At 35.5% G+C, this 14,780-nt stretch overlaps 1 protein-coding gene across 1 annotated transcript; it reads right to left on the reverse strand.

Moving 5' to 3' along the window:
- Nucleotides 1-2,729: 2,729 nt before the first annotated feature.
- On the reverse strand, nucleotides 2,730-4,655 carry LOC143234534 (cyclin-dependent kinase 5 activator 1-like). Its single transcript, XM_076471962.1, has one exon. It carries the CDS (start codon nucleotides 4,358-4,360, stop codon nucleotides 3,389-3,391), a length of 972 nt encoding a protein of 323 aa, XP_076328077.1. The 5' UTR covers nucleotides 4,361-4,655; the 3' UTR covers nucleotides 2,730-3,388.
- Between the last annotated feature and the right edge of the window lie 10,125 nt (nucleotides 4,656-14,780).

The raw sequence follows: 14,780 nt of genomic DNA on the forward strand, positions 1-14,780 counted from the left end.
GTACTAGATGTGTTTTAGTGACAGAATCACAGCTGTGTACTAGATGTGTTTTACTGACAGAATCACAGCTGTGTACAAAATGTGTTTTAGTGACAGAATCACAGCTGTGTACTAGATGTGTTTTAGTGACAGAATCACAGCTGTGTACTAGATGTGTTTTACTGACAGAATCACAGCTGTGTACAAGATGTGTTTTAGTGACAGAATCACAGCTGTGTACTAGATGTGTTTTAGTGACAGCATCACAGCTATATACTAGATGTGTTTTAGTGACAGAATCACAGCTGTGTACTAGATGTGTTTTAGTGACAAAATCACAGCTGTGTACTAGATGTGTTTTAGTGACAAAATCACAGCTGTGTACAAGATGTGTTTTAGTGACAGAATCACAACTATGTACTAGATGTGTTTTAGTGACAGAATCACAGCTGTGTACTAGATGTGTGTTAGTGACAGAATGACAGCTGTGTACTAGATGTGTTTTAGTGACAGAATTACAGCTGTGTACTAGATGTGTTTTAGTGACAGAATCACAGCTATATACTAGATGTGTTTTAGTGACAGAATCACAGCTGTGTACTAGATGTGTTTTAGTGACAGAATCACAGCTGTGTACTAGATGTGTTTTACTGACAGAATCACAGCTATGTACTAGATGTGTTTTAGTGACAGAATCACAGCTGTGTACTAGATGTGTTTTACTGACAGAATCACAGCTACGTACTAAATGTGTTTTACTGACAGAATCACAGCTGTGTACTAGATGTGTTTTAGTGACAAAATCACAGCTGTGTACTAGATGTGTTTTAGTGACAGAACCACAGCTGCGTACTAGATGTATTTTACTGACAGAATCACAGCTATGTACTAGATGTGTTTTAGTGACAAAATCACAGCTGTGTACAAGATGTGTTTTAGTGACAGAATCACAGCTGTGTATTAGATGTGTTTTAGTGACAGAATCACAGCTGTGTACTAGATGTGTTTTAGTGACAGAATCACAGCTATGTACAAGATGTGTTTTACTGACAGAATCACAGCTGTGTACTAGATGTGTTTTAGTGACAGAATCACAGCTGTGTACTAGATGTGTTTTACTGACAGAATCACAGTTATGTACTAGATGTGTTTTAGTGACAGAATCACAGCTGTGTACTAGATGTGTTTTAGTGACAGAATCACAGCTGTATACTAGATGTGTTTTAGTGACGGAATCACAGCTATGTACTAGATATGTTTTAGTGACAGAATCACAGCTATGTGTCAGATGTGTTTTACTGACAGAATCACAGCTATGTTCTAGATGTGTTTTAGTGACAGAATCACAGCTATGTGCCAGATGTGTTTTAGTGACAGAATCACAGCTATGTGCCAGATGTGTTTTACTGACAGAATCACAGCTATGTTCTAGATGTGTTTTACTGACAGAATCACAGCTGTGTACTAGATGTGTTTTAGTGGCAGAATCAGAGCTATGTACTAGATGTGTTTTACTGACAGAATCACAGCTGTGTACTAGATGTGTTTTACTAACAGAATCACAGCTGTGTACTAGATGTGTTTTAGTGACAGAATCACAACTGTGTACTAGATGTGTTTTACTGACAGAATCACAGCTGTGTACTAGATGTGTTTTACTGACAGAATCACAGCTGTGTACTAGATGTGTTTTACTGACAGAATCACAGCTATGTACTAGATGTGTTTTACTGACAGAATCACAGCTGTGTACTAGATGTGTTTTAGTGACAGAATCACAGCTGTGTACTAGATGTGTTTTACTGACAGAATCACAGCTATGTACTAGATGTGTTTTAGTGACAGAATCACAACTGTGTACTAGATGTGTTTTACTGACAGAATCACAACTATGTTCTAGATGTGTTTTACTGACAGAATCACAGCTATGTGTTAGATGTGTTTTACTGACAGAATCACAGCTATGTACTAGATGTGTTTTACTGACAGAATCACAGCTGTGTGTTAGATGTGTTTTACTGACAGAACCACAGCTGTGTACTAGATGTGTTTTACTGACAGAATCACAGCTGTGTACTAGATGTGTTTTACTGACAGAATCACAGCTGTGTACTAGATGTGTTTTACTGACAGAATCACAGCTGTGTACTAGATGTGTTTTACTGACAGAATCACAGCTGTGTACTAGATGTGTTTTACTGACAGAATCACAGCTGTGTACTAGATGTGTTTTACTGACAGAATAACAGCTATGTACTAGATGTGTTTTACTGACAAAATCACAGTAGGATGTGATGTAGGAAGACCCAATGCTTAACCATAGATCTAAGATTTTGCAAACAGTGGAATGTGTGAGCTGTAACATCATTTCTGCTTCAAAACATCATTTTACCAAAAACAAAAAAAAAAAACATTTTTACTTTTAGCTTGTACATCTCATGGCTAATATATCTATTAGTAAAAGGTAAACTCATCAATTGCGTATTTGTTATATCTTAGAAACACCCCTCAAGTTTATTGGTACTGTAAATCGAATCGAAATCCTTCCACAATGTATGTTACGATATTAAGGTTTTTTCAGATAATTTTACACTTCTTTCAAATAATCAAAAGTTTACATATTTATCGAGATAGAAACTTCTATTTCTCAGAAATTTCTGTTAAAAGTGCAACTTTCAAAGTAGATGTATACAATAAATCTAATTTATTTTAATTAATATCAATTATCACTTTTCTTATAGAAGCTGTAATAACTTTTGTTGTTTGTGATTTAATTAGAATTAACTTTAAGAGTGATTCGATAAGTTAAAACATTTTGTCACAGACGCGTGTTACGAAAATAAACACGTATTTTGATTAGTTGGTGTTTGATTATCTTCTGGAATTACTACCCATAACTGAGTTTAGAACATATGTTCCGTTTTTCAAGGCTTCTTACAGTATAATACTTTGAATGCGTGGTTTCTTTTTTCAACAAACGTTTTTTACTTTTGAATGAAAGACAAGAAAACATCTAAAGTATATTCAAATGTTTAATTCAATAAAGTTTTCAAAACGTTATTTATAAGAATGTAAATCAGCAGGAAACAGATACATTACCTTGTTTAAGTTAACTCCAAAGTCGTGAGGACTACGTTAAGAATACATTGAGTGAACAAGCTGAGGATGGAAACTAACTTATTAATATGGATGAGAAACTGCAACTGGACAAAGTAAAACAAAGCTCACGTTTCACACTATAGTGAGTTTCAAACAGATTCTAATTAGTTTACTGTCAACTTGGCTGAGATGCTGCACTCAAAGAAGTTCTCATCTGTAGAGTACTCACGTTATGTCTTCTAGGCTGAAGTTTGCCTCAGTTATATATACATATATATTTAAAATTCCGCTACCTAGTGGTCAGTCACTGCTAGTCAGACATCGCAAAAGAAGTCTTTAGCTCAGTAAACATCTCAGTGAAAAAGCTAGGATCTTTGTTGATACGTAGCATCTTCCCACTTAAGAGGTTGATGATGAGAAGACAGCGGTCCCAAAAAGATTCCCGAGTTTCCTCCACCAGAAAAGGTTTCAGAGGGTAGGAGATTTCATTACCCATGTAACAGTAGGAGAGGTAAAAACAGGTTAACACAACTGCCTGCAGCTCCCTTTCGGTGTCAACGTCATCAGTGACCATTTCCCTTACCAACATGTACAGAAAAACCACGTTGGCTGGGTTGATGAAGGCAACATCCTGCCAGCCCTGGATCAGCAATGACCGATCTACTGTCCTCAGCCACGTTACAACGTCACCACCATGGAAATTCTTCGCCTTCCGACACTTCTTCGACAAAAACTCTCCCAGTGAGCTCAGCAGCTCCGAGGTGGATGCCTGGATTACCGTCTTCCTGAACGTGCTTGAAGGTTGTATTCTGGACTCAACCGTGTCGCTGGCTCTTAAAGCTCCTGGAAGAACAGGACGGATTAAGTTGTGTCCCGATAACACTACAGGCTTTGATAGTACCGGTGGAAGAGCGACTTTCTGAAAACTGTTCTTATTTTTGACACCCATCTCCACTGCTCCAATACTGGTAGTCTTCAAGTTGTTACATGACGACGACTTCTGGATGTTCTTTTTGTTGGCTACAAGAGAGTCGATGTTATCCAGTGGATGTCGAGATGTTGTGTTCTTACTCTTTTCACTCTTCCTTTTACCAGGCACGCTGATGTGCTTCTTCCACGTGAGAGCGTTGATGAACAGGGAATGCTTCTTGAAATGGCCATACTGCTGCTGGGAACTGTATTTTTCTTTAACTTTAGCATTCTTGAGTTGCTCACTGGTTGGAGCATGTACTTCGAAAGTAGGTTTTGGTCCTTGTGGGAAGATGCTGAGAACTGTTCCCATTGCTCCAAATAATCGCAGCAAAGCCTAACAGTAAACCCACTACACTAAAACATTCAGCAGTAATGCTTATATTCCTCTTACGGTTGACCTTTTACTGTCAAAGTCAAGCATCGGAGTTGACGCTAGTTTTCTCGAAAACTGGGTGGTGTTGAAATCTATGAAGCATCTTACCGAGGGGCTGAACCAAATGCTAAAACAATTCTATCCTTTTCCTCCTTTAGGTGATCGTTTCATTTCAGTTGACTAGCCACTATGTTCTAGCTTCTTTGGTAAGTGATTCCTTTTGTTGGATGCCTCTCTCTGCGACTCGATCGAAATTGGATTTACGTGTTGTGGTTGCCACGGCAACAGACTGGAGAGTGCGCACAGTGGCGTTGCATTTTAGATTATGTAATCTAAGGTATGATAAAAAACAATACCAGCTTTGACTGGCTAGGCGTACAATAGCATCTTTTACAATAAACGATTTGTCATGTGGTAAAAGAAAACGTTTTAAGAAATTAATTTATAATTTTCATACCAAAAGATAAAACGTGAAAAAGAATCCACATTTTTAACATTCTAGGTAGCGTGTCCGTTATAGATTTCTTCAAAACATACGGTTTATAGAGAATTAATTTTCGTGACATTAAAATAAACGAAATATGATTACCAGCCACGAAGCTCACATTTATATAAAACCAACGGAGAGATTCGTAACAAGAAAGCGGTTTATGAAATAATAACAAAACACTGCTTGCTAACAATGCTTGATCAAACAACGCTTTACGACGAAGTCAAATCTCTTTACAACAATAATTCAAACAAATATCGCTTTACAACAATATTTTGAAAAATATCTCTTTACAACAAAACAAAATTGTTCCACAACAATATTGAGCTGTAGGATTATTTAGATGTAAGACTTTAAGATTTGAAAAACAAAGAATATTATTTTGGAAAATAAGATTTATTTCATTTCGTATATTGAAATAATTTATTTGAGACTGGTTTATATGACAACTAATTTTAACCGGCAAGACATATCAGCAAGTTTCTGTTGGATTTATTTATATATAAATACTAATAAAAAAAACTGTTGCCTTGCTGGGCTAATAAATGTAGTGTGTAGAATAGCTTTAACACGTTAAAAATAAAAAAAATTAAAAATGGTTATTTTTTGCACTTCAGTTCTAAAGAAAAACATAAAATAATTTAGAAAGTGTTTTTGTTAATGTATAGTGGTACAGTGAATATAAACACCTGGATGGAAGTAACATTATTTGTATTTCCAACCGTTGGTTCAGTAGTTTAACGTTCACGGTAAATACAGACCAGATACTCTATTGTAAACTTTGTGTCAGAACAATAAAACAAATATTTTATGTACTGATTCTGTTTGTTTGTTTGTTTAGTTTTAAATTTGGCGCAAAGCTACACGAGGGCTATCTGCGCTAGTCGTCCCTAATTTAGCAGTGTAAGACTAGAGGGTTTGTTTTTTGAATTTCGCGCAAAGCTACACGAGGGCAATCTGCGCTAGTTCTTCCTAATTTAGCAGTGTAAGACTAGAGGGAAGTCAGCTAGTTATCACCACCCAGCACCAACTCTTGGGTTACTCTTTTACCAACGAATAATGAGACTGACCATCACATTATAACGTTCCCACGGCTGAGGGGATGAGCATGTTTGGTGTGACGGGGATTCGAACCCGCGACACTAGGATTACGAGTTGACTGCCTCAATCACCTGGCCATGCCGGGCCTGCGCTGATCCTAACTGACTTTCGAGAAACGCGAAATTGTGAAATTATAAATTCTATTTATTATTCAAGTACTCGGAATGGGAAATTTCGCTTTATTTCATGCTGATTGGAAGATTCTTAACACACGTTACACGCTAGTGTGGCGATAATAAGGAAATTTATATCAAATCCACAATAATTCATAGGCAAAACCTGAGTGTTCTTTTCTTATTGTATAAGACAATAAGTCCGTGTCGTTTGAAGACTAAGCAAATTAGGACATGAAGATTATTTTAAGCCAAAAGTAAGAACATAATAAAACTGTTTGATATGGTGATATTGTTGTATCGTAACTATACTATATAATATTACAACAGAAGTTCTCCCACGCTAGTACAGCAGTAAGTCTACGGATTTACAACGCTAAAATCAGCGTTTCGATTCCCCTCGGTGGACTCAGCAGATAACCCAATGTGGCTTTGCTATAAGAAAAAAACAGAACAATAGTGAAACAATAATAATATTATATGTATATATTGTTAGAGACACGTTAAAGAAGACTCGAGAAATAGAACATTACAAACAGTTTTTAATTTTACGAATATTCTAATATCAAATAATTTATATTATATTCCTGAAGAAGTCGTGAAACGTTGGTTAAAATGAAAGGTACCTTATGGAGTCTAAAGATGTTTTTCTAACCTTTTATCCAAATATCACTTTGAATTAATAATTAATGTAGTTTACAATACTTGAGAAATTTTCAACACAACTACGTTGGATTTTTTTTAGTGTGTAAACTTTACAAAAAGGCTTGATGAAATGTTTTTTTGTTTCATTTGACTTTTCCACCAAAATGATATTGTTTTTGTTTTTTTTAATTTCGCACAAAGATACTCGAGGGCTATCTGTGCTAGCCGCCCCTAATTTAGCAGTGTAAGACTAGAGGGAAGGCAGCTAGTCATCACCACCCACCGCCAACTTTTGGGCAACCTTTTTACTTACGAACATTAGAATTGACCGTAATATTGTAACGCACCACGACTGAAAGGACGAGCATGTTTGGTGTAACTGGGATTCAAACCCGCGTCCCTCAGAGTGCGAGTCGAGCGCCCTAACCACCTGGTTACGCCGGCAGGTCCCAAATTGTTTTTAAAGAGACTTTTGTGAACTATGTATACACAAAGTTGCTTGCAGGTCGATCTGTTTCTGGGTTAAAAGTTTCCAGATAACACGAGTCTCAAAACTGTAAACAAAATACCATCAGCATTCTTAACTAGTTTTTCAATCATAAGGGCCCGGCATGGCCAGGTGGTTAAGTCACTCGACTCGTAATCCAAGGGTCGGAGGTTCGAATTTCCGTCACACCAAACATGTTCGCCCTTTCAGCCGTGGGAGCGTTATAATGTTACAGTCAATCCCACCAAGAGTTGAAGCTGGGTGGTGATGACTAGCTGCCTTCCTTCTAGTCTTACACTGCTAAATTAGGGATGGCTAGCACAGGTAGCTCTCGTGTAGCTTTGCGCGAAATTCAAAAAACAACAACAAACCAATCACAACGTTTATATGTTATATAGAAAACGAGTAATTTCACCATTAACTCCCCTTGTTTATTGTCAGCTTTCTATGCTGTCAAACATGTGAAAAGATAAAATAACCAATTCGATGCTGTCAGTATGTGGACTATATCTTTTGTAGTCCTCCGGTGAGACAATGGTCAGTTTATAGAATTACAACTCTAAAACTCGGGATTTGATTCCTATTGGTTGACACAACAAATAGCCCAGTGCTCTAAAATATTTCGCTAATAAAACTACCAAAGCACAAGACGTTTAACTCAACCCAACCTATTTTAATACCTCACCAGCAAACCAGAAAAGAAACTAAAACCTAAACAAAACAAAAACGTAATATCGTGCCTCTGACAAAGAGCTGGCGTAACATTAATCACTGTGGCAATCAAAACAGAACACATCTCGTTCTGAGTAAACGAAGAAAACTTTCTTCGAAACCCAGAACTCGTGAGATTCAAACCATCAGGTATATAATTCTGAATTGCTTATTATCATCTGATAATGAATCACGTTCGTGTTGTCTGCGTTTTGATTGATTTAAAACTGCAACACTAATGACTTTATATCGTGAACAACTAATCCCAACATATACAGATAGATGTAGAAAATATACAGCAATTTGGAATTTAAAGCTTATAGTACAGAGTTAAGATCTTTGTTTTCATTTAGTAGGAATAAAACATGAATTTTAGGCTCCAATACCCCTAGTGGCACAGCGGAATGTCTGTGAACTTGCAACGCTGGAAAGTGGGTTTTGATATCCGTTGTGGGCAGAACACAAATAGCCCATTGTGTAGCTTTGTGTACAATTCCAGTACAAACAAACAAGAAAAATATTATTATAGATAAATAAATAAAAAAAAAACAATTATCATTCAACTGAACGTTTCGCCATTATGGCTTTATCGTGGTTGACAGAAAACGTGGTAATTGATTTCTCTGAAAGAGGTCTAAAGGTTGTCTGAAGGGTCTCTGTTTTAACTGCTCACACCACTATGTTGCAGTGTGTCGTCTGTCAGTGAGTCAATCGACACTAAAATGATGTTGCATTTTGTTATTGTTGTAATTCAGTTAAACGTGCACATGCCATGAATCACGAGAAGAATTATGCATTATATAGACTGCAACAAGACATGGCACAAAAAAAAAATATTTGCTACACTTAATTTTGATTTTTTAAATTATTGAAACAAAATTCTTTCGGTAGGCTGTAGAAGTACGTCTAGTTTAATATGCATATACGTATGTGTGCATTTCAAATAGTTCAAATCCACACGTTAAGGTTATCAATTCCTTTGGGACGACCTGGAAACATTACAAGAATAATAGACAAATCCCACTATTCGTCCAGACAAGAATAGTCGAATTGTTAGAAGTGGGTCCTGCTTCGTAGCTAACTCCCTCACTGTCAACTAGTTCAGATTTATGTACAGGTAGGCCTTCTGAAAACAACCGTGCGAACATTTTAAAAGAAAGAAATAACACATGAAACTTGGTATTTACGCTTTTAAACTTGTAACTTGAGTTTTAAATATTAAACGGCATTAAAGTGTAAACCTCGTGCAGTTTCGTTGTACATAGTGATTTTTACTCAATGGAATATACTTCACAGACGTAATTCTCCACGGCAAGACTTTGTTTATTTCTCTAAATCAGTACATATTCTAGCGACTTTAAAGATACTGCGTTTTTTTGGATATAAAATATTGCAAAGTAATCGATAAGAAATTACTTTTAGCGAAAAGCCATATAAACCTTTTCTTGTCAACAGAAGAGCTACTTGGGCAGAAAAAAAACAAACAAACGTATGTATAAGTTGTAGAATATCATCTCTCCAGTCAGGGTAAACTTTGTTTTACGTTTTATTTGAAAATACACTAATATTGTCTATGTAGGGATGGCACGGATGGCCAGATGCCCGTACTAAATTCACATAAAAGTCATCTAGATTTTTTTCTCTACGAGTCATCAGAAACTAGATATGAAGAACTATCTGGTTAGTCGCTCCATGTCCGGTATATATGCCGCTTTTTAGCTATTCAGAGCGTCCAAAGTTAAAAACCTGCAAATGGCCAAAACTGAGATTTCTTATTTTCATTCATCATAATATTTATTCAACAGGTCTAGCACCTACCTACTTCAAGCAGTAACTATAATGATATTATCATCTGATAAAGTAAAACAGTCTTCATAATATTTGATTACCTATTCTATTATTATTCTGTGTAAAAATTATAAGACTTTAGAATACACTCTTTAATCTAGTAACCCACGTATGCCATCTTATAAAGATAGTTAACAAACAAGAAAAAGGGGAAAATATTCATAAATTAAAAAACAAACAATGTCGAGTTGGCTACTGAACGTGAAGAAAGGAGGCAAACAAGGTAGGGATGGAAGTGAACATATCACTTGGTCCAGTTGATCCTCAAATAACAACTAAAGTGTCTCAACCTTACGTGGAGAATAACAAGGTAGAGATGGAAGTGAACATATCACTTGGTCCAGCTGATCATCAAATAACAAATAAAGTGTCTCAACCTTACGTGGAGAATAACAAGGTAGGGATGGAAGTGAACATATCACTTGGTCCAGCTAATGATCAAATAACAACTAAAGTGTCTCAACCTTACGTGGAGAATAACAAGGTAGGGATGGAAGTGAACATATCACTTGGTCCAGCTAATGATCAAATAACAACTAAAGTGTCTCAACCTTACGTGGAGAATAACAAGGTAGGGATGGAAGTGAACATATCACTTGGTCCAGCTGATCATCAAATAACAACTAAATTGTCTCAACTTTACGTGGAGAATAACAAGGTAGGGATGCAAGTGAACATATCACTTGGTCCAGCTGATCCTCAAATAACAACTAAAGTGTCTCAACTTTACGTGGAGAATAACAAGGTAGGGATGCAAGTGAACATATCACTTGGTCCAGCTGATCCTCAAATAACAACTAAAGTGTCTCAACTTTACGTGGAGAATAACAAGGTAGAGATGAAAGTGAACATATCACTTGGTCCAGCTGATCATCAAATAACAACTAAAGTGTCTCAACCTTACGTGGAGAATAACAAGGTAGGGATGAAAGTGAACATATCACTTGGTCCAGCTGATCATTAAATAACAACTAAAGTGTCTCAACTTTACGTGGAAAATAACAAGGTAGGGATGGAAGTGAACATATCACTTAATAATGATATCACATATCACATAATTTTTAATCATAAAATGTTACTATATTTGTAAAATAGTCCTAAAAGTAGCACTTTGAACGTTACCTAAAGGAAAGGAATAAGGGTGAAACCTCAAATTCCATCCAGACCCAAAGATTTCGGTAGACATGATAGACAAAGTGTGGAACCAATTAATATAAACATTTTATTCTCCGTGTGAAGTACTTAATCTGTTCAAGGTTCCTTAATAATACAGAGTAAAACATGACAGTCCTTGATCTGTACAAAATTCCTTAGTAATAAAGTGTAAGACATGACAGTCCTTCTCTGTATAAGGTTCCTTAATAATAAAATGTAAGACATGACAGTCCTTGATCTGTACAAGGTTCCTTAATAATAGAGTGTAAAACATGACAGTCCTTGTTCTGTATAAGGTTCCTTAATGATAAAGTGTAAAACATGACAGTCCTTGTTCTGTACAAGGTTCCTTAATAATAAAATGTAAAACATGACAGTCCTTGTTCTGTATAAGGTTCCTTAATAATAAAGTGTAAAACATGACAGTCCTTGTTCTGTATAAGGTTCCTTAATAATAAAGTGTAAAACATGACAGTCTTTGTTCTGTATAAGGTTCCTTAATAATAAAGTGTAAAACATGACAGTCTTTGTTCTGTATAAGGTTCCTTAATAATAAAGTGTAAAACATGACAGTCTTTGTTCTGTATAAGGTTCCTTAATAATAAAGTGTAAAACATGACAGTCTTTGTTCTGTATAAGGTTCCTTAATAATAAAGTGTAAAACATGACAATCCTTGTTCTGTATAAGGTTCCTTAATAATAAAGTGTAAAACATGACAGTCTTTGTTCTGTATAAGGTTCCTTAATAATAAAATGTAAAACATGACAGTCTTTGTTCTGTATAAGGTTCCTTAATAATAAAGTGTAAAACATGACAGTCCTTGTTCTGTATAAGGTTCCTTAATAATAAAGTGTAAAACATGACAGTCCTTGTTCTGTATAAGGTTCCTTAATCATAAAATGTAAAACATGACAGTCTTTGTTCTGTATAAGGTTCCTTAATAATAAAGTGTAAAACATGACAGTCTTTGTTCTGTATAAGGTTCCTTAATAATAAAATGTAAGACATGACAGTCCTTGATATGTACAAGGTTCATTAATAATAAAGTGTAAGACATGACAGTCCTTGATATGTACAAGGTTCCTTAATAATAAAGTGTAAGACATGACAGTCCTTGTTCTGTATAAGGTTCCTTAATAATAAAGTGTAAAACATGACAGTCCTTGTTCTGTATAAGGTTCCTTAATAATAAAGTGTAAGACATGACAGTCTTTGTTCTGTATAAGGTTCTTTAATAATAAAGTGTAAAACATGACAGTCCTTGATATGTACAAGGTTCCTTAATAATAAAGTGTAAGACATGACAGTCCTTGTTCTGTATAAGGTTTTTTAATAATAAAGTGTAAAACATGACAGTCTTTGTTCTGTATAAGGTTCCTTAATAATAAAGTGTAAAACATGACAGTCCTTGTTCTGTATAAGGTTCCTTAATCATAAAATGTAAGGCATGACAGTCTTTGTTCTGTATAAGGTTCCTTAATAATAAAGTGTAAAACATGACAGTCTTTGTTCTGTATAAGGTTCCTTAATAATAAAATGTAAGACATGACAGTCCTTGATATGTACAAGGTTCATTAATAATAAAGTGTAAGACATGACAGTCCTTGATATGTACAAGGTTCCTTAATAATAAAGTGTAAGACATGACAGTCCTTGTTCTGTATAAGGTTCCTTAATAATAAAGTGTAAAACATGACAGTCCTTGTTCTGTATAAGGTTCCTTAATAATAAAGTGTAAAACATGACAGTCTTTGTTCTGTATAAGGTTCTTTAATAATAAAGTGTAAAACATGACAGTCCTTGATATGTACAAGGTTCCTTAATAATAAAGTGTAAGACATGACAGTCCTTGTTCTGTATAAGGTTTTTTAATAATAAAGTGTAAAACATGACAGTCCTTGTTCTGTATAAGGTTCCTTAATAATAAAGTGTAAAACATGACAATCTTTGTTCTGTATAAGGTTCCTTAATAATAAAGTGTAAGACATGACAGTCCTTGTTCTGTATAAGGTTCCTTAATAATAAAGTGTAAAACATGACAGTCTTTGTTCTGTATAAGGTTCCTTAATAATAAAGTGTAAAACATGACAGTCCTTGTTCTGTACAAGGTTCCTTAGTAATAAAGTGTAAAACATGACAGTCTTTGTTCTGTATAAGGTTCCTTAATAATAAAGTGTAAAACATGACAGTCCTTGTTCTGTATAAGGTTCCTTAATAATAAAGTGTAAAACATGACAGTCTCTACAGGCTGTATCTACACATCCTTTCACCCTATGGTTTTCCAGCTGTAAGTCAGCCGTTTTTAATCCAAATCACAAAAACATTTTATTCTGAAGTGAAGCTATAGTAAAAACGTCAGACCGACAGCTCACGAGACGTTTTGCGTGGGCGTGTGCAAAAATTATCGTCAAATTTGAGCAGTTGTTAAATAACTTTGCACGTGTGATTTATATTTATAGCAAATAAGACTCCTTATCGTAGGTTGTAAAGGTCTAATACTGTGCCAAATTAAAATCCATAAAGTTAAGTATGTTTTCATATTAAATAAAGTTTTTGTACATCTGGGGCGAATAAAAATAAGGCAGGAAGAAACTCAATGAAAATTGCAGCTGTTTATATCTCCGGTATTTCTTATTGGATAAGTTTGAAATTCGGTTTGTGGACTTAGAATTCAGTAGCACACATCAACTGAAAATATGTGATGATACAGTCCGGGATACAGAAAGTGGAAAATCAATAAACTATTACTGTTTCACTTATAACGCAGTGTGTCCTGCTGTAGGTTGTTTTGGCTGTACGACACACTACCATGTGTCTTGATTTTACTTATCCCTTACAGTTGGGCTCTTCTAGCCCTATCATGGTTGAAACCAGATTTAACACCTTTTTCACTTAGGTTACAACCAGATTTTTACACCTATTTCATTTCGGTAAACTTTGAAGCCCTCAAGGATTATTTTATTTTTCACTTTAAGAGCTGACACATACAATTCCATGGGGTCAGTCTCTACGTATCTGATTAATTGTGATATGGTAGGGTCATGTTTGGCCTCCAGACCAAGATCAATAAAGAAGGCTCAAGACGTTTTTTTTTGTTTTTTAATTTCGCGAAAAGCTACACGAGGGCTATCTGCACTAGCCGTTCCTAATTTAGTGTAAGACTAGAGGGAAGGCAGCTAGACATCACCACCCAGCACCAACTCTTGGGCTACTCTTTTACCAACGAATAGTGGGGTTGACTGTCACATATGACGCCCCCACGACTGAAAGGGCAAGAGTATTTGGTGCAACTAAAAAAGAATGGTCAGCAAATGAAAGTGAATCACGTGTTAATTGTATATTGTAGTGAATCATCTCAAACATTTGAACATGAGTGTTGGTTTGTTTTCCGGTGAGCGTGTTCTGTAGAACCAGTTCTACGAGTTTTTGTTATTAATATCTGTGCTAGTTATTAAATAAAAACTTTACCAGAAAATTATCTGTAAGTTTATTGAAAACTACCTACTTCTGGAATGTTTCTTATTATTCTGTTTCAGGTTAACCTGGTACCAACCCCCACAGTGTTCTAATATTTTATGACGCAATAAGCTAAAACCTGTCACTCTGGCGGTGATCGTTGAAACGACAAATCTACATCAGACAAAGTAATGATAATAACAAAAATACCAACACCGGGACATAAAGGAATAATGGTAAACAAACGAATTTTTGACACCTATACTGGGACATAACGGAATAATGGTAAACAAACGAATTATTGATACCCACACCGGGACATAACGGAATAATGGTAAACAAACGAATTA

Source organism: Tachypleus tridentatus, chromosome 12 (assembly GCF_004210375.1).
Source record: "Tachypleus tridentatus isolate NWPU-2018 chromosome 12, ASM421037v1, whole genome shotgun sequence".
Lineage (NCBI taxonomy): Eukaryota > Metazoa > Arthropoda > Merostomata > Xiphosura > Limulidae > Tachypleus > Tachypleus tridentatus.